Consider the following 20,836-nt stretch of genomic DNA (forward strand, 5'->3'; position numbering starts at 1 on the left):
ATACAATATCAAGGATAAAGAGAAAGCGTTATATTTGAATATATATTTATCTTTCCATGGAGAAAAGATAAATCAGACACATAGCACCATTGAATCAACAATAATATCTACCCAAAGATAAAATGCAGCAGGAAAAATAATTGTGAACTGAAACTATAAACCCAGATAAATTATCAATTAAGAGTGAGAATGAATTAATGAAATCTTCAGACACACAAGGACTAAGTAAAATTACTGCCCTCAATTCAATTCAGTTCAGTCGCTCTGTCATGTCCAACTCTTTGCGACCCCATGAATTGCAGCACGCCAGGCCTCCCTGTCCATCACCAACTCCTGGAGTCTACCAAAATCCATGCCCATCGAGTCGATGATGCCATCCAGCCACCTCATCCTCTGTCATCCCCTTCTCCTCCTGCCCCCAATCCTTCCCAGCATTAGGGTCTTTTCCAATGAGTCAACTCTTAGCATCAGGTGGCCAAAGTATTGGAGTTTCAGCTTCAACATCAGTCCTTCCAATGAACACCCAGGACTGATCTCCTTTAGGATGGACTGGTTGGATCTCCTTGCAGTCCAAGGGACTCTCAAGAGTCTTCTCCAACACCACAGTTCGAAAGCATCAATTCTGCGGCGCTCAGATTTCTTCACCGTCCAACTCTCACATCCATACATGACCACTGGAAAAACCATAGTCTTGACTAGACGGACTTTTGTTGGCATAGTTTCCTTAAATTATGTATGCCCACAGTATGTACAATCCAAATCCATAATCAAAAATAATGAGAGTAAAGAAAATTGGATTAATCCAATGCGTGCATGCTCAGTTGTTCAGTCCTGTCCAACTCTTTGCAACCCTGTGGGCTACAGCCATCCAGGCTCCTCTGTCCATGGGATTATCCCAGACAAATACCAGAGTGGGTTGCCATTTCCTCTTCCAGGGGACCTTCCTGACCCAGGTATTGAACCTGCGTCTCCTGTGGCTCCTACATTGGTGGGCAGATTCTTTACCACTGAGCCACCCGGGAAGCCCTATGGTTAATCCAGTAGGAAACATTAAAGGAGAAACTTTTTTTAAATCACAGTAAAAAAAAATGCAAAATGAGATAGCAAAACTAAGTGCAAATATATGTGCAACCATGATAAATACAATTGAATCAAACTGCTAATTAAAGATCAGAGATTTTTAGATTGGTAAAAATGTTAAAGTCTAGTTATGGGCTTTCCATGAACTTAGAATTATTCATTTGCCTCTCTAGGGTATCACTCATCCCTGATCGGAAACAAAATATTAAAAAAAAAAATAGCAAGTACTAACCTCTCAAATCTGATGTAGTAAAACTAACCTTAGACAAAATAGAATTTAAGGCAGAAAGCATTAAAGGGAATAAAGAGGGATATTTCATGCTGATAACATAATTTATCAAGAATATGTAAGAGTCATAAATGTCTAGGTCCCTAACAATAGTATTGAAATATATAAAGGAAAAATTCATAGAATTACAGAGAGAAAGGGACAAATTCACAGTTATGGTGGCAGACTTCAACATCTGTCAGTAACCAAGAATAAGCGATTAACGTATATTATTTGCATAATACGGTTATATTAATGAATTTTTGTTGCAAAACACCATGCCAAAGTTTAGAGGCTTTAAAGAGTAATTATTTATTTGCTACAAAAGTTGCACTTTAAATATAAATACCAGGTAGATATGAAATATGAAAGAAGAGAAAAAGATGTCATAAAAATGGTAAACATAAGAAACATAAAGAAATTTCAAATAATACTGCAAGCAAGAAGTATTACCAAAAATAGAGATATTTCAAAATGACAAATAGGCTAATTTCATTGAGAGATATATAAGTATATATGCAGATGATAAAGCAAATTAAAAACCCATGAAGGAAAAACCAAGAGACATGAACATAAAAAATAAAGACAGACTACAGAATAAGAGGAGATATTCATAGTATGCATATTTTTTAAAAGGCCTTGAACCTGGACTATGTAAAGAACTTTTACAACTGAATAATAAGACAATCCAATGAAAATATATTCAAGAGACTTGAACAGACACTGTGTAAAATAAGATAATGAATGGCCAATAAATATATGAAAAGATGCTCAACATCATTAGTCACAAGGAAAATGCAAATTAAACCATACATGCACCCACCAGAAGAGCTTAAATTTAACACTAACAATACGAAGCATTAGAAAGAATGTGGAGCAATTAGAATTTTCATATATTGCTGGTTGAGATATAAAATCTTATGGTCACTTTGGAAAACTGATAGAAGTTTCTTCTAAAGATAAACACATCTCCCCTATCACCCAGCAATTCTACTCCTAGTTATTTACTGAAGAGAAATGAAAACTCATATCCATAATAAGACTTTTATATTAATTTTGTAATAATCCAAAACTGGAAACAGCCCCAATGTTCATCAGTAGAATAAATAAGCAAATTGTCCTATGATCGCTAGAGAGCAATAAAAACAAAGGAAATGGTGATACATAAATCAGCATGAGTCGACTCCTACAAAAATTACATTTAGCAAAAGAAACCAGACAAAAAATAATACATATATAATTCTATTCGTATGAAGCTCTGGTACAAGCAAAACTCCTCTATGTTTATAGAAATAGCACCACTGACTCCCTGGAGCATTGGGGCAGATCATACTGTTTGCAAAGGGACATAAGAGAACTTTCTGGGGCAATGGAAATAATCTATATTCTGATTGTGGTAGTGGTTACACAGGTGTATACATTTGCCTAAACGCAAATTGTGTACCTCAAATCTGTGCATTTTATTGTACGTAAATTATTTCTCTAAGATTCTGAATTTAAAAAGAAATTCATGGGACTTCCCTGATGGCCCAGTGTCTAAGACCCCACACTCCCAGTGAAGGAGCCCAGGTTCCAGCCCTAATCAGGGAACTAGATCCCACATGCTAGGCTGTTTCCTTCTGTTCCTGTTATAATTATAGTCATCATTGCTACAATTTACGGAGGCTGTATGTCTCATGCTTTACATATATTATTTAGTTTAATACTATAACATATAGTATATTATAATATAACCATAGTATATAATGAAATAACACAATATCATATAATGTGTAATATCATATAATATATAATCTTAATATATAATTATATAACATAACATATATATGTTTATATATGACATTTGGTATAATACAACAGCATTGTAAGGTACAAATTATCTTTCTGGGTTGGAAATGGAGAAGCATTTGCACAGAAAGGCAATAATTTGTTCAAGACCACGTAGGTAGTAAGTGACAGAGGTGGACTCTAAATCCAGGTGTTCAGTTCAGTTCAGTCGCTCAGTCATGTCTGACTCTTCACGATCCCATGGACCACAGCACGCCAGGCCTCCCTGTCCATCACCAACTCCTGGGGTTTACTCAAACTCACATTCATTGAGTCGGTGATGCCATCCAACCATCTCATCCTCTGTCGTCTCCTTCTCCTCCTGCCTTCAAACTTTCCCAGCATCAGGGTCTTTTCAAATGAGTCAGCTCTTCACATGAGGTGGCCAAAGTATTGGAGTTTCAGCTTCAACATCAGTCCTTCCAACACTCAGGACTGATCTCCTTTAGGATGGACTGGTTGGATCTTCTTGCAGTCCAAGGGACTCTCAAGAGTCTTCTCCAACACCACAGTTCAAAAGCATCAATTATTCGGCACTCAGCTGTCTTTATAGTCCAACTCTCACATCCATATATGACTACTGGAAAAACCATAGCCTTGACTAGACTCAAAATCCCATGTGGTTACCTCTGCCCTACACTCTGTGCAAATCAAATCCAATTAACTCTTGGGTTTGAGGATGCCTTATTGTTGTCTGTATGTATGTGTCATCCCCACATAGGAGTTAATGAGTGATTCCAGCCAACTGCCCAAGCCTGAGTCTCAGCAACGTAGTGGCACTGACACAGAATCAGAGATCAACTCACACCACGGAGCAGTATAATGATGGGTGTTGGAATCTTGCTTGATGTGCTCAAGTACCGGCTGGCTTTCCAGGGGTTGTCCTCTACGCCAGGGACGAGCCAATGTGTTGGCACTCGTCCCACCTCCATCCCACATACCTGGTATTTCTCTTTCTTTCTCCAAGTGCACTGCCCAACGAATGAGCTTCTGACGGATTCCACAGGTGTGATCCTGAGTCAGAGCTACCCTGGCAGCTATCCGCAGTTCCAGACCTGCTCTTGGCTGGTGAGAGTGGAGCCCGGATATAACATCTCCATCACAGTGGAGTACTTTCTCAGTGAGAAGCAGTATGATGAGTTTGAGATCTTTGATGGTAAGTAAATTAAATCGTTCCCCACTGCAGACAGTACCAACTGGCTTCAAACCCTAGGAATCTGTGACACGGCCTCCCGGTTAGGACTTTCCAGATGTTCCACACAAGGTCTTTCTCTACCACAGAAACTCCAGTACCATAGAAGTTAATGAGTTATATGATCCGAACAGTGGGGCTGCTGGTATTGCAGCCCGGAATTGCTGTAACACCCTCCCTTAAATCTAACCACCACCCAAAGCTGGCACCTTGAATGTCAGCCAGTAAATGGGTCATAGTGAAGAGTATGCAGCCTCCAAAACCCAAAAAGGTCTACCAAACTCTGTGCTTCTTTCTTGGTGGTAGGAGGGTAAAGGTACAATAACCTGCTCTTTAATCTGGAGGAAATGTCTCAGCATGCCCTGGGCCATATGACCCTAAAAAATTCACCTGATTCTTTATAGGATTTCTCTCTCACCCTCTGGAGTACCTGTGTCTTGCAAAGGCATCTACGGAAGTCCAGATGGTCCACATATCTTCCTACTACATTATGACAGAGCAGGAGAATTAGCATAGCTCTGGGGCAAGACATGGATGTATACTGTTGTCTCTCATGTAAATGCAAATTGCTTACGATCCTCCTTTCTGGTGGGTATAGAAAAGGATGCCTTGCTAGATCAGTACCTGCATTCCATATAACCAAGGCAATGATAGTCTACTCTAGTGAGGCTACTATGTCTGGCATAGCTACTGCAGTTGAGGCTTCCATGGAGTTAACTTTCAGAAACAAGACTCCATTTCTTACCAATCCTACCCCATATATACCCCCGTTGTAACAAAGGAGCCTTAAGAGTGCTTTGGGTTCCAGGTAGCAGCATCAAATTCATGTGCTCAGTATACAGAAGTCTTCTAAATATCCAGACATTCCCTTTTCTCCAATATTCAGTTATCTGAATTAGTAGTGGTAGGTCTTTTAGGATAAAGACTTGGGGAATCACCACTATATACAGTTGGTGTTGTTTTGCAAGGTCCTGTTTCATTAGGACCCAGCCTCTCCTTCAGCCAAAGTGCTCTGGCTCAAGTCTCCAAATTATTCCAGTGACTGGAACTTTCTACACCCTTTTGGTTATATATTCATGATCTGTTTTGTTCATATGTTCATTTATTTTTGGCTGTCCATCTATCTTGCCCTTAGGAACATCATGTTCTGTGATCCACCTCCATAGAGCCTATAGATCAGGCCCTCCTGGTTGCCATCCCAACTTTGCTGCCCATTTTAGTAATTACCCCAGCCTTTCTACTGACTACTCAGTGCTTCCACCTGGCCTCTGCATTTAGACTGCTCTCCTTCCCGTCAATACTAGGCAGCCCAGCTCTGTGACAGCATCTCCTCCCATCAGTTTCTGCCTACAGAGGACAGCTATTACTCAGGTTGTTGATGATGCTGGTCCTCACCCCCTCAGCAGTGCATTTCTTATTGCTTTAGGAAATGATGTGTCCCCCAGATCCTTCTGAAGGTCACAGTCAGCTGGTGGGTGTTCTGGTCTAATACAGCAGACCTATCCCAGCATACCATTTCTCTGAGCCATTTGACCCTTTCCTTCAGAGCTGTCACAGCAATTCTGATGACTTTCCTATGTGTAATACGGTCCATTACTTTTCCCACGCTCCCAAGAGCTGTCTCAGCAGCATATGAGAACTATCATTCAGGGCTCTTTCCAGGATAATAAATCCTGTGTTTTGCATTATCCAGCTTTGTACTCTGCAGCCCTTGAATCGGCCCTCTTGGGATGCATTTCCAGGCATTTAAGGTGGGGAAAAAAAAAGAAGAGGGAGCCCTTTCTGGAAGAGCCCTGGAAAAGAATATTGGGGAGCTGTGTTATTTATGACACTGAGACCTGATGTTTCCTCTAGCTTTATTGCTATATATTCATTCATAATTTTTTTTCCATCTGGCAGGCACTGAGCTATTTTTTAATAGGCACAAGTAAGATGGTGAGGTAGAAAAAGTTCCCAAGTTGAAAACCAGCTCTTCCATTATCCAGCGTCTTGACCTTGGGCAGGTCCCAGGATAGCAAATAGATGTCATCTCACCTGCCAACCACTCTGCGTTGGCAGGGACTTCTTCAAGCCCTGCTTTAGGGCTCAAGAGGAAGATACCCTCGCGCAAGGCCTGAGGACATGAGAGAGGAGTGGACAGACCAATGATGGTGCTGAGTTATGGTCCCGAATCTTCACGTCTTCCCTTGAAGAGGGGGAAATGGAAGGCAGTTCCATTTAAACTGTCAAAGTTAGTATCTCTGGTAACCACAATAGTCTGTGATCGCGTGTCCGCCATCTTCCCACAGGGCCCTCAGGACAGAGTCCTCTGCTGAAAGCCCTCAGTGGGAATTACTCGGCTCCCCTGGTTGTGACCAGCTCAGGCAACTCCGTCTACCTGCGCTGGTCGTCTGACCATGCCTACAACCGGAAGGGCTTTAAGATTCGGTATTCAGGTGAGTGAAACATAAGGACTCCTGGGAAGGACCGCAGCCCCTGAGCCCCTTAAGTTTCTCACCCAAAACAATAAGCCATGGGCCACGTTCTCGGCTGTGGTGCAGCTTCTCCATGAGCCTGGAGACTGGGAGCCTTTCCCCTCCTCTGAGTCTCTGTCACCTATAGCTGCAGAGTATCCTTGACAGCCCACCTCCCATTTCTCTATACCTCCCCACTTTCAACCTCTTCCTTCTTTCTGCTCATACTGCCAACCTGTGTCTTTTAGATCAGCTTATCGTATATGAGCTGATAACGCCTACAGGTGGTCCTGTCCCTAACACTGTTGAAATGTTAATAAAAGTCCCTTAAAACTGAAAAATCCTGAAGACGTGGGTCTCCAACTGGCAGCTATTAGACAAGCAGCAAACAAGGGGCTGTATTCCCAGTCCAGGAGCCTCTCTTCTGCTCTGCGAGCCACGTCTCATCGGCAGAGTCAGACTGAGGGCCACGCCAGCTAACCATCTGCCAGGACACAAAACTGTCTTTAGAAAGGTAATGAGAGAGAAAATCAAAGTTAACTGAACTCCCATCTGGGGATTACTGTCTATCATTGGAAAGAAAACTTGAAAAACTGTTTGCTGCCCACGTTGCAGGGTAGTGGATCAATTGAACTGCTGGCCGGCTCTGTGAGCTTGAGAGCAGAACTGAATTATGTAAGACCACAGCCAGTTCCACCAGGGGCCGGTGCTCTCACAGCACTCTTTGCCTGGCTGCATTTGGCCTGAAAGAAAGTGAAAGTCGCTCAGTCGTGTCCAACTCTTTGCGACCCCATGGACGGTAGCCCATCCGGCTCCTCTGTCCATGGGATTCTCCAGGCAAGAATACTGGAGTAGGTTGCCATGCCCTCCTCCAGGGGATCTTCCCCATCCAGGGATCAAACCTGGGTCTCCCACATTGCAGGTAGATTCTTTACCATCTGAGCCACCAGGGAAGCTGCATTTGGCCCGTGTTCCAAACAAATGCTGGGCAAATTTTCAAAGAATGTTGATTAGGAGGGATGTCAAAACTTAGCCTGAGTTGCCGCTTGTCTCAGTCCATCTCTTTGCACGGACTGCCCACTTGGAAGACCATCCCAAACTTAGCTGGTCTGGCTTCGTTGCTATATAAAGCTAGAAGTCTTAAGAAACTCTTGAGTATGGATGGCTCCAGGCGAGGGCCAGCCAGGAAAGCTGAGGGGAGCCTGGGAGGAGGAGGAGCTTTACTTTCTCAGAGTCCATTTCCTCTGCAAAGTAGACCCCAAATTCCTTCCAACACACACACGCAAGAGGGAGGGTGGCTTCACGCCCTCCAGCTGGTTGGGCTACATCACCCATTAGCTGAATGATTATTAAACAAATCACTCAGCCTCTTCAGGTCTCAGTTCTTCTTGGTGGAAAAGAAACCTTAAGCTACTGTCAGGGAGATTCAGGCTGATTTCCTAGCAGCTACTAACACAAAAGAGAAATAAAGCAATTTAGTAGCATTTCACTGTGCCGATTGCTACCCTCTGAACTAGAAGTCATTAAGGAGTTGCCCTTGGCTTGATGTTTTTAAAGATTAATCACATGTTTGTGGGTAATGAGTCACTTATAATACATATGCCACTGCAGAAAGTGAATTAATTACATGGTGAAACAACGAGTCCCTAATGGAAACACAGGAGAATCTTGTAATTTGCGCATGCCTCTATCACTGTGACTAAGTATATTTTATAACTGAGATTCTTGTTCGTGACTGAGGTAGACTTGTGGATACCACATAAACAGGACGCAGGTGGCAAAGCAGAAGCAGGGAAGGGTGTCTGCCTTGGAAGGGGAGGTTTGAGAACATCAGTTTCACCAGCAGAGGGATGTAATCACATAAGAGGCCAGCGGATACAGGAAGGGTCCCGGCATCTACGTCCTGACTTATCCCGCGCCAGGGATGCTGAGAGCAGATGAACGGGCTTGCTCTTTGTGCTCCTCTGGCCAGCCCTCTTTCCTGGCCTCACAGAACTTCCCCCTGAGGATCCCTGGCAGAGGTTTGTATTGCAAGGTCTCTGAGGCTGGGGTTTTTGTCTGGTCTCTTCACTGTCGTATTCCCAGCACTTAGAATAGCACCTGGCGTATAAGAGACACTTGATGTCTGTCTGTTGGATAAATGAATGAAATAAATGGAAATTGTATGTCAAGGGGAAATGAGGACGGTGGATTTCACGTCCTGGATTGCCACAACACCCTCTCCGCTTCCACCCCCCTCCACAACAGAAAGCAGGACACAGACCATTTACTGAGCACAGAGTGCCCTGCACCAGGCTGGGGGCTTTACAGACACGATCCTGTTTAAATTATCCCAAAACCTATGAGGAAGGCGTTGCCAATCCCAAAGTTCAGGTGAGGAAAGTGGAGCTGAAAGAGCCTGAGAGATTTGTCTCACGTCACAGACCTGTGGAAAGTTGGGAAGGGGAACTCAGGTGCAGCCCTGACTCCAGAGGCCTCAGCCCTGCAGTCACAGCTTTCTGACACCAACCACATCAGATTGCTTTCTGTGTCTCTTTGGGAGCTAGCAGGAATTGAGAGCCTGAACTGAGCTGCACAACCTGGGCTGCCTCCAGACCCAAAGGCGACCCAGTGCTTCATAGAACTGTTTCTTTTTTTCTTTCTTCCCTTGTCATTCCTTTTCTTTCCTTTTCCCCTTTCTTTTCCTTCTTTACACAAAAGAGAAGGGATCTCTTTTCCTTTCTTTTCTTTTCATTTCTTTGGCTTTCCTAAACAGATTGACTGCTTTTCCATATCAGCTTCCTAACTAGCAGTGAACCTGGCAGTGGTGAAAATGGGAAAGAGGGGGAGAAGCAAGGCAGGGTGTGTGGGGGGGGCCTGCATGAAGGACCACCTCTGTCTTCCCGCTGCGCGTGGTCCCTGACCCTCATCTTGTCATGCAGCTCCCTACTGCAGCCTGCCCAGGGCTCCCCTCCATGGCTTCCTTCTGGGCCAGACCAGCACCCAGCCCGGAGGCTCCATCCACTTTGGCTGCAATGCCGGCTACCGCTTGGTGGGACACAGCATGGCCATTTGTACCCGGCACCCCCAGGGCTACCACCTGTGGAGTGAGGCCATTCCTCTCTGTCAAGGTAAGAAGCTGGTGGGAAAGAGGTGACAGGTGGCTTGGGTCCTACCCACAACTTGAGCCTGTCCCAGGACCAGTCACTTCCAAATGTGGAATTACTCATGGATAATTCATTCATTCTTTCAGCAAACATGTATTGAGGATCCATAATCTCTGAAGCCCTAGAGATATACACATGTGTAAAACAAAGCCTCGGTGTTTTCAGAGCAGAGAAGGAAATGGATTGTTGTTGTGCAGTTGATAAATCATGTCCCCTTTGTGACCCCATGGACTACAGCATGCCAGGCTTCCCTGTCCTTCACTCTTTCCTGAGGTTTTCTCAGATTCAGGTCCAGTGAGTCAGTGATGCTGTCTAACCATCTCATCCTCTGTTGCCCCCTTCTCTTCTTGCCTTCAATCTTTCCCAGCATCAGGGTCTTTTCTAACGAGTCTGCTTTTCGCATCAGGTGGCCAGAATTTTGGAGCTTCAGCTTCAGCATCCGTCCTTCCAATGAATATTCAAGATTGATTTCCTTAAGGAGATAGATATGTAAACAGAAATGCAAGAAGGAAGGAAGTGCTGTATCAGGAGAGCAAACAGGATTGGGGGAGCCCAGGGGTAAGAGGGGACCTACCCGCTCCTCAACAGCTAGGGAATTCCCACAAGGAGGATCACTTGGGCTCATAGAACAAGAGAAGTCGAGAGCCAGGCATTGGCAAGGAAAGCTTTCTAGGCAACAGCAAGAGCATTTGCAAAACCACAGACAACAAGAGAGATCACAAACTATGCCACACAACTGATGGTGTCTGAAGCACCATGTCAGGTAGCAGAAGACGAGAGGCCAGGGGAAGCAGAATGAACAGTGACCATCACCTACGAAATCATCAGTGATCAAGCACCTGATATATACCAGGCAGTTTACATGCACTGCTTTTGGTCATTTGTGGGATTTTTTTTTTCTTAAAGTAATATACATTCAGACTAGAAATCTGAAGAAAAATAGATAACGCAAAAGAAAAGTATAAAAGACCTATAACCCCATCAATTGAAATCACCACTGTTAACATTTCCTTTGGTCTTTCATATAGTATTGATAAAAATGGCATTATTCATGTACAAAGCTCTTCATATTTTGTTAGCATCTATTACATGATTAAATACACTTCGTTATCAATATTTGCAATGATCTGTAGCACAGTAGAAAAACTCATTTGTTCGAGTATCATCCTATTGTTGGTCATTTGAACTTCCATATTTTTTGCTACTATAAACAGTGCTGCTGTTTAAATCCTTATAATTCCATCCTTGGGGACATCCATATTTATTTCTTTAAAATAAATTCCCAGAAATGAGATTATTGAATCATACCTATATAAAGTCTACAACTTTTGACACTCCTTGCTATCTAGAAAGTTTTTCTTCATTTATAATTCCACTGCAGCATGTTTTCTGTCCTCCCACATTCTCAGCATTATGTACTGCATTATAAAAAAGAAAGAAAAAAAAATTTACCAGTCACCTTCACGGTCCCATCACTTCATGGCACATAGATTCGGAAAAAGTGGAAGTAGTGACATATTTTATTTTCCTGGGCTCCAAAATCACTGCAGACAGTGATTGCAACCAGGAAATTAAAAGATGCTTGCTCCTTGGAAGGAAAGCTATGACAAACATAGATAGCATATGTTTGTCTCTAATTTTTTCAAAAAAGCAGAGACATCACTTTCCAACAAAGGTCTGTAGAGTTAAAGCTATGGCTTATCAAAGTACTCATGTGTGGGTGTGAAAGTTTGACCATAAAGAAGGCTGAGTGCTGAAGAACTGGTGCCTCCAAATAGTGGTGTTGGAGAAGACTCTTGAGAGTCCCTTGGACTGCAAGGAAATCAAACCAGTCAGTCCTAAAGAAAATCAACCCTGAATATTCATTGGAAGGAGTGATGCTGAAGCTGAAGCTCCAATATTTTGGCCACCTGATGGGAAGAGCCAACTCATTAAGAAAGACACTGATAGTGGGAAAGGTTGAAGGCAAAAGGAGAAGGGGGCAGCAGAGGATGAGATGATTAGATGGCATCACCGACTCAACGGACATGAATCCGAGAAAACTCCAGGAGATAATGAAGGACAAGGAAGCCTGGCGTGCTGCAGTCCACGGGGTTACAAAGAGTAGCACACGGTTTAGTGACTGAACAACAACAACTTGTTGGTGCTGGGAGAATGTTGCTCTTTATTGAGCAACGGGGGAGGTTTCACTGATGCATAAGGTGAATCACTATGCACACTAATGGGGAGGGAGAGAGGAAGCCAAAGGGCTGAGAAGATGTTTAAGTTCTTCTCGTCACAAAATATGAATTTTATTTCACAACCTAAAAGGTGAGAATTATGTTTTATACGGCAGACTTAGGCTCAGAAGACAGCCTCTCAGATAGCTCTGAGGGACTGTTCTGAAGAGGCAAGGGAGGAGCCAGGATATATATGAGTTTTTGCGATAAAAACCCGGTAGTCAGAACATCAAAAGATTACTGTTAATTAAAGAAAACCAAACACCCCAGGTTAATGAGTTCAGCGTTCTTTTGTATATGTGCATGCTTAGTTGCGTCTGACTCTTTGTGACCCATGGACTGTGGCCTGCCAGACTCCTCTGTCCATGGAATTTTCCAAGCAAGAACACCGGAATGGGTTGCCATTTCCTACTCCAGGGTATCTTCCTGACCCAGGGATTGAACCTGCCTCTTGTGTCTCCTGCATTGGCAGGTGGATTCTTTACCACTGTGCCACTTGGGAAGCCCTTCTATATATGGGAAGATGCAGAAGTCAGGGCTCATTGAAATCATTCCTTTAATATGCACCTTAGCTATGTAGGGCCAGCTTCCTCCTCTTTGCCATCCTGAATCCCCTCAGGGTGCACTGCTGGGGTGGCTGCCGGGGCTGAGGGGGCAGCCTGTTTGTCTCCATCATGAGTTTCCTCAGAGCTCACCCCTGGGGGTGACTGTAGTGGTGGATGAGTGGACGACTTGATGGCTGCAGCATCCTTTGTTTCCTGATGTGGCAGATACGGCAGGCAGCCATATATCTTTGCCTTCAGCTGCCACTCCTTTTTAATACTTGTTTTGTTGATGGTGTTTTTAACTTAAAAGGGCCCTTCCTTGTCCACCCTCGGCTTGTTCTCTTTTCAAAGCACTCTGTTCTTGTTTTAGTAGATGTCACCTTGACTTGCTCAGTAGCTGTCTAGGGCCAGCATCCTGTTCTTTCGCATCATGGATCCCCTCATGGTGCACTGCTGGAGAGGCTGCAGTGGCTGAGGGGGCAGCCCCTTGGTCTCCATCCTGAGCTCCCTCTAGAGCATCTGATTCTGCCAGTCAGGGGTTTAAAGACTATAAGTCTTCTGTTACCTGAGTTAGCTCTCTTTCCTAAAGGAGACTTTTCTGTTTTTAATCTTATCTTTGTTTATCTCTTTCATGCTGCTGGTTTTATTCATACATATCGTGATCTTTGCTCATATTTTAAAGGCAAGGTTGATTTTTCCAGATAAAGATGTACATTACCTTTGTTATTATTATATACAGCCATCCTTGCCCACTAGGTCTCTCCAATGAATAAGAAGTTGAATTTGAAACCACTAGGTGACATTTCATGGGGGCTCCGAGGAGCTCTGATTCTTCATGTCTCTGTGCAGAAAGAATTTGGCGAGAGGCAAAGTGATAGATAAGAAGTGACTTATTAGAATAGCACGCTTGTGATGCTTACAAGCAGGCAAGTAAGAGGATGCCATGCCGCAAGAACTTAGTGGGCTACAGTTTTATAATGAAAGGGAAAGTGGGGAAGGGGAGAAGATCACCTTCTTCCTCATTCTTGAGTAGATGTCGTGTTTCCATCATCAGCTCTTCCTCCATGGCGGGCAGGGGAGGTTTTTTGTCCTTATATGGTCAAGCTGGGACTGTCATGGCACAATGGAAAGGAGCAAAAAGGCACTCACCTGCACTAACAATGGTACATCATCTCAGGCTGTAGTATAATGCCACCTTTTCTTTATATTTTTGTTTTAGTGTGCCCAGAGGAGCATGGCCTTGGAATCATTAACTTACTGAGCTCACTGGGCAGGATGTGAGTCTCCTGCCACCAGTTTTATTATCTGGGGGCATGCCTTATGCTTCTGTTGCATGGTTTTTTTGCTAAGCAAGCCCACTTGGTTTTGTGGATAAGCAAACCTGCTTTCTCGAGTGATCACTAATTCATAGGAGTCTCCCATGTGTTTTTCGTTACTTACAGTCCTCTAATGGGATCAACTATTTAATCACCTACTTAGTCCCTTTTGTTGTTGTTGTTCAGTCCCTAAGTCATGTCCGACTCTTTGAACCCCATGGACCGCAGCACACCAGGCTTCCCTGTCCTTCACTATCTCCCAGAGTTTACTCAGGCTCAGGCCCATTGAGTCGGTGATGCCATCCAACCATCTCATCCTCTGTCGCCCCCTTCTTCTGCCCTCAATCATTCTCAGCCTCAGGGTCTTTTCCAGTAAGTTGGCTCTTCACATCAGGTGGCCAAAGGATAGGAGCTTCAGCTTAAGCATCAGTCCTTCCAATGAATATTCAGGGTTGATTTCCTTTAGGATTGACTGGTTTAATCTCCTTGCTGTCCAAGGGACTCTCAAGAGTCTTCCCCAGTGCCACAATTCGAAAGTATCGATTCTTCGGTACTCAGCCTTTCTTATGGTCCAACTCTCAATCCATACACGATACTGAAAAAAACCATAGCTTTGACTATATGGACCTTTGTCAGCAAAGTGATGTTTCTACTTTTCAACACTCTGTTTGTCATAGCTTTTCTCCCAGGGAGCAAGCATCTTTTAATTTCATGGCTACAATCACTGTCTGCAGAAAATAAAGAAATAAAACCTGTCACTGCTTCCACTTTTTCCCCATCTAGTTGCCGCTGAGTTGATGGGACCAGATACCATGATCTTAGTTTTTTGAATGTTGAGTTTTAAGCCTGCTTTTTCACTCTTCTTTCACCTTCATCAAGAGGCTTCTAGTTCCTCTTTGTTTTCTGTCATTAAAGTAGTATCATCTGCATATCTGAGGTTGTTTATATTTCTCCCAGCAATCTTGATTCCAGCTTGTGAGTCATCCAGCCTAGCATTTCACATGATGTACTCTGCACATAAGTTAATTAAGTAGGGTAACAATATACCTTGCCATAGGCTATATGAGCCTTGTCGTATTCCTTTCCCAATTTTGAAACAGTCCGTTGTTACATGTCTGGTTCTAACTGTTGCTTCTTGACCCACATGTAGATTTCTCAGGAGCAGGTGAGGTGATCTGGTATTCCCATCTCTTTAAGAATTTTCCACAGTTTGTTGTGATCCACACAGTCAAAGGCTTTAGCATAGTCAATGTCTCTTTACTCTGTCCCTATCAAACTGAGTCTATGGCAGAGATAAGCAGGCAGAGGGGCAGCCTTGAGGGTGGGAGCCCTTATATCTAAGAATTAAAAGAGCTTCCTCTGAGATACTTGCTCCTACTTCAGCATCCCCAGTTCTCTCAAAGGGGTTCTTTTCTTTTTCTTCCTTCTTTCCTTTCTTTTTTTTTCTTAAGTTGGCATAAAACCAGCTCTATTCAGTTTGGAAAATGGCTGCCTGGCTGCCTTTCCACTGTGTTTGTGTGAAGGGATGGAGAATTGGTCTCACCTCATAGCTCCCTCCCGTGTATATTTTGTGCTGCAGCTTCTCAACTCCATTTAATCCATCGACACATTTCTATCTGCATTTCATCCTCCAGAGTTTCTTTTTCCATCTCCTCTGCTGATGATCTTCCCATTTTCTTCTTTGTTATGAGGCTTTTCCCTTTTATTAGTCTTTACTATCATTCTATTAGGGCCTCAAGGGAGAGGAAAAATAAAAATATGTTCTCAGAACACCGTCTTGAAGCAGACAGGCTCATGACATTTTTCTCCTCTGCCAGCTCTTTCCTGTGGGCTTCCTGAGGCCCCCAAGAATGGAATGGTGTTTGGCAAAGAGTACACAGTGGGGACCAAGGCTGTATACAGCTGCAGTGAAGGCTACCACCTCCAGGCAGGTGCTGAAGCCACAGCGGAATGTCTGGAGACAGGCCTGTGGAGCAACCGTAAAGCACCCCCTCAGTGTGTCCGTGAGTCCTTGGGTAGGGGAGGCGGGCTTGTTGGGGGACTGGGTAAGTAGCTGAAAAGATTCCTGCACGAAGTCAGTGAAATAGGAAAAACATGCCCATGGAGGCTGGGACTCAGATCTGAGACAAGTGGGTATCTCGATCTACCAACTTGGGTTTCCATTTGAAATTGCTTCAAAACATCGATAGACCACTTTTCCCTGAGATGTATCCATAAACCATCACAGAACCTAGGGATGACGGGTCCACTTCCCCTTAGATGGAAAAAGTATTAGAAAGTAGACACGAATATCCTTTGATCACAAGACTCTAAAACAACAGAAAGAGTGAGTGATAGTCGCTCAGTCGTATCCAACTCTTTGCAACCCCATGGACTGTAGCTTGCCAGACTCCTCTGTCCATGGAATTCTCCAGGCAAGAATATAGGAGTGGGTTGCTGTTTCCTTCTCCAAAACAACAGAGGTACTGTTCAATTTGAAGGCCAGTGGGCAGCCTAATGGGCTATATCCAGTCTAATGATACAAGGTTTTTTGTTTTGGTTTTGATTTGGTCCTTTGGCCTGTGCAGTGCTTTATAAAAATATTTTGTAACCCTATGGCCAATTCATGTTGATGTATGGCAAAAACCATCACAATATTGCGATTACCCTATGATTAAAAATAAAATGAATAGTTTGCATTTCTTCCTAACATTTTTAAATCAGAAGACTTCTACATAAAAATCCTATTTCTAGCTTCCCTTGGAAAAGGTGGATCTGATCACCTGGAATTTGCAGTCTCACATCCACAATCAAAACCAACAGAGTGCCACCTCCCCGCTATTTTTTTTTATTTGGCAGATCTGCCACCCCAGTTGTTTGCCGCATTCCCCACTCAGCTCACTTCATTGATAGACCACATCTGCCTGGGGACTGAAGGTTCAGAGACTCATCATGACTGCATTATGGTCCCCCAGTCCCCAACTCTGGGCTCTTGCCAGTGTCGTCCATAATTAATGAAGGAATCCTCCTTTCCGCTTCGTACCTCCCCAGCTGTGACCTGTCCTGACATCAGCAGCATCAGTGTGGAACACGGTCGATGGAGGCTCATCTTCGAGACACAGTACCAGTTCCAGGCCCAGCTGATGCTCATCTGTGACCCTGGCTACTACTACACCGGCCAAAGGGTCATCCACTGTCAGGCCAATGGCAAATGGAGCCTCGACAACTCTATGCCCACCTGCCAAAGTAAGCCCAGGAGGAAGGGGTGGGCAAGCTTGGCACAGTGCCTCCAACTCGAACTGTCTCATAACATGGGCTGAATTGGGAAGGGGAAAGACTGGGGTATAGCCAGGGATTGCAGTGAACCTCTCTTTGAACACTCGCCTAGAACCAGGAGCTGGGGAGAGGCCTACTCCTTTAAGGAAGCACTTCTCAGCATCTTGTCATCTTATTAAAAAGCTGCCTCTGTCCAGGTGCGCATCCACTAATTCATTTATTCAACCCTCATGCCAGGTAGTATAGAGGTATGAGGATGAAAGCTTGTGGTTCCTGCCCACCAGGAGCTTAGAGTCTACTGGAGAGGCAGACAATAAAGAAGCAACGATACCAAAGTGTGATGAGACCTATAGTGGAAGCGTGTGTAGGAGGAATGAATAGAGTTCAAGGGGCAGGCACCTAAGTATGCCTGTGTCTCCTTCTCCTTTGTGTGTTGCTTTTCTTTGGTTCTTTGAGATAGTTTCAGAGGTCGAGGCCTCTGGGAAGCGACTCTAAGATGGAGATTTGTTAGGCAGTGCTCTTGGGATCACCATCTGATGAAGGGAAGCGGAGGGAAGGAGGAGAGGGGAAGAGGAAAGGGATGGGAAGGTGAGGGGAGGGCAGAAGGCGGGGAGGGAAGGAAGTAGGACTGGGAAGCTGGAGGAGGTGGTCTCTGATGATGATGGTGATGCCTCAACTGACCCAGCTAAGAGCTCTGAATCTGGGCAGCCCTTCCAAATTGTCACAAGTTAAGGCAGGGGGGCTTTATACCTCCACACTGACCAAACACTGGGTTCCAGCTGCCCGAGGAAGAGAGCATGACCTTAGCTGTGGGGACTCTCTAGCCAAGGCCATCCAAAGAGGGCTCACAGCAAAGGCATGTTTGCCAGCAGCTACCATCTGGAGAAAGAAGCCCTTCAGTCCTCAAGGGGGCTCTGAGTGGGTCAGCACAGCGCCCACCCATAGGGATATATTGATGCTATTTACTCAGTCAGAAGGGTGTGTTAGAGGAAGTAAATGTTTGTGAAGGGACGGAAGGACATCACTTGTCAGCGCTCAAGGGCATGTTTGAGACTGGGTGCGAGGAGTGGTATCTTCCCAACACCGTGATGCAAGACACTGTGGCCTTTGTTCATCTGAGTCCAGACTCGGTCATGTATTTGTGCCAAGTAGAGGTCATGAGCGTGGGACAGCTTCATTACAAGCAGGGGCTTACATCTCAGTGCAGCCAGTGGTGTCTGCAGTGCTCCGTGGAGCAGGACTGTGAGGCGGCTGCTCGGCTCAGCAGAGAGGACAAGGAGAGTGCCCGCTGTCCGCCCTGGACACCGAGGAGCACGCCACAGATCTGGACATTGTAAAAGCTCCTCGGGTGCTTCTGATGACAGCCCTGTTGAGAATCATGGGTGCAGTGTGGCAGCACAGCAGTCACCATGGGGACCCATATTCTGGTCATGAGTCCCACTGGAGTAGGTAGAACCAATCTTACTTTTGTCACTGTTCTTGCTAATGAGAAGCAGCACACGTCCCGTCTCTCGGGATGGGCTTCCTGAGCATTCTGTGGTCTTTGTAGTCATCTCCTGTGGAGAGCTCCCCATTCCCCCCAATGGACACCGCATCGGAACCCTGTCTGTCTACGGGGCGACGGCCATCTTCTCCTGCAACTCCGGGTACACGCTGGTGGGCTCCAGGGTGCGGGAGTGCATGGCCAACGGGCTCTGGAGTGGCTCCGAAGTCCGCTGCCTGGGTAAGTGACCACCCCGGGGCCTCTTCCGTCCATGTTTCCCTTTCCAGGACAAGTTAGATCTTTCCAAAGCTGGATCCCAATCTTTGAACAGTACTATTTTACCTATGGTCATAAAATGTTTAATCTAAACTCTAGCTATTTACCATAACCAAAATGCTGAACTAGCTTCCCTTGGAGCATCCAAAAGAATGAGAAGAACTTCAGGTCTAATGAGACAAACCTTTGAGAGGCTTTCATTCTGATCAAAAAAGATACTCCCTTCTTATTGGCTCTTGTATGATGGGTGAAGTTCCAATCCTTACCTCCAGGGAAACTTACAGAGACACATCCCTGCAACACATCTAAAATACCACTTATATTATATATTAGCAAATTTTTGGAGAAGGAAATGGCAACCCACTCCAGTATTCTTACCGGGAGAATCCCATGGACAGAGAAGTCTGGCTGACTACAGTTCATGGGGTCACCAAGAGTCAGACACATCTTAGCAACTACACACAGCAAATTTTACATATATAAGTATTTTACAAAAATGCAATATTATATGTGCTATATTATATATTATAATATATAAGTATTTTTTGCCATTAGCTTGTTTCATGACAAAAATATGTCAGTGTAGGACAAAAGCATAAAAACTTACCTGGCTTACAAAAGTCAAAGTTGTCATTTCTCCTATGGCCAATCCATTCCCTGCCTAAACCTTAGATGCTAAAGTTGTCTCTTCTCTTACTCCTTTCTTGGATCCTGAAAATCCAAAGGAGGTTCCCAGCTACACAGACCCAGAAACATAGATTGGATGGTCTGTTCTGAAGTGAACAGCTGCCCTCCCTCTGTCTCAGGCCTCTGTTAGAGACACAGTCATGAGTTATGTCTACACAGAACCAAAAAAAATGCTAGTGGAAACACTAGGAATATACTCTACCCAAATCCCATTTAGTGAAAATAACTCACCTAGGTTTATATTGTCTGTGATCCTTGCCACTCAAGGAGAAAGAAGGATGAATTTAACCAAGACACCTGTCCTTACTTGGTAATTTTCAACACAGCCAAGCTTTGACTGCCTTATTGTAGGCCACTGCTACTGCTAAGTCGCTTCAGTCGTGTCCGACTCTGTGTGACCCCATAGACGGCAGCCCACCAGGCACCCCCGTCCCTGGGATTCTCCAGGCAAGAACACTGGAGTGGGTTGCCATTTCCTTCTCCAGTGCATGAAAGGGAAAAGTGAAAGTGAAGTCACTCAGTCGTGTCCGACTCTTCGCGACCCCATGGACTGCAGCCCACCAGGCTCCTCCGTCCATGGGATTTTCCAGGCAAGAGTACTGGAGTGGGGTGCCACTGCCTTCTCCGATTGTAGGCCACAGTGCCCTCCATATAGTAGATGCTCTAGAAATGCTGGTTGATGTGAATCAGCTATATGCATACTTGGGATGTGGAACTGCCAAATCTTCCCTGATAGCTCAGTTGGTAAAGAGTCTGCCTGCAATGCAGGAGACCCCAGTTCAATTTCTGGGGCAGGAAGATCTGCTGGAGAAGGAATAGGCTACCCACTCCACTATTCTTAGGCTTCCCTTATGGCTCAGCTGGTGAAGAATCCACCTACAATGTGGAAGACCTGAGTTCAATTCCTGGGTTGGAAACATACCCTGGAGAAGGGAAAGGGAAAATACTCCAGTATTCTGGCCTGGAGAATGCCATGGACTGTATAGTCCATGGGATCACAAAGAGTCGGACACGACTGAGCAACTTTCACTTTTCACTTTCAGTCTTCAACACTATTTCTATCATGTGTAGGATTCCTGAAGTCACTCC

At 44.6% G+C, this 20,836-nt stretch overlaps 1 protein-coding gene across 1 annotated transcript in view; it reads left to right on the forward strand.

Moving 5' to 3' along the window:
* CSMD2 (CUB and Sushi multiple domains 2) overlaps positions 1–20,836 on the forward strand; it is a 667,647-nt gene that overhangs the window by 593,621 nt on the left and 53,190 nt on the right. The window contains exons 47-52 of the mRNA XM_081490945.1: positions 4,143–4,331; positions 6,656–6,802; positions 9,742–9,930; positions 15,864–16,049; positions 17,077–17,271; positions 18,851–19,024. Of these exons, the coding sequence (XP_081347071.1) occupies positions 4,143–4,331; positions 6,656–6,802; positions 9,742–9,930; positions 15,864–16,049; positions 17,077–17,271; positions 18,851–19,024 (1,080 nt within the window). The remainder of the gene's footprint in view (positions 1–4,142; positions 4,332–6,655; positions 6,803–9,741; positions 9,931–15,863; positions 16,050–17,076; positions 17,272–18,850; positions 19,025–20,836) is intronic.

The sequence above is a fragment of the Giraffa tippelskirchi genome, chromosome 5 (genome assembly GCF_054371585.1).
Source record: "Giraffa tippelskirchi isolate mGirTip1 chromosome 5, T2T-mGirTip1v1.2.pri, whole genome shotgun sequence".
In the NCBI taxonomy this organism is placed as follows: Eukaryota; Metazoa; Chordata; class Mammalia; order Artiodactyla; family Giraffidae; genus Giraffa; species Giraffa tippelskirchi.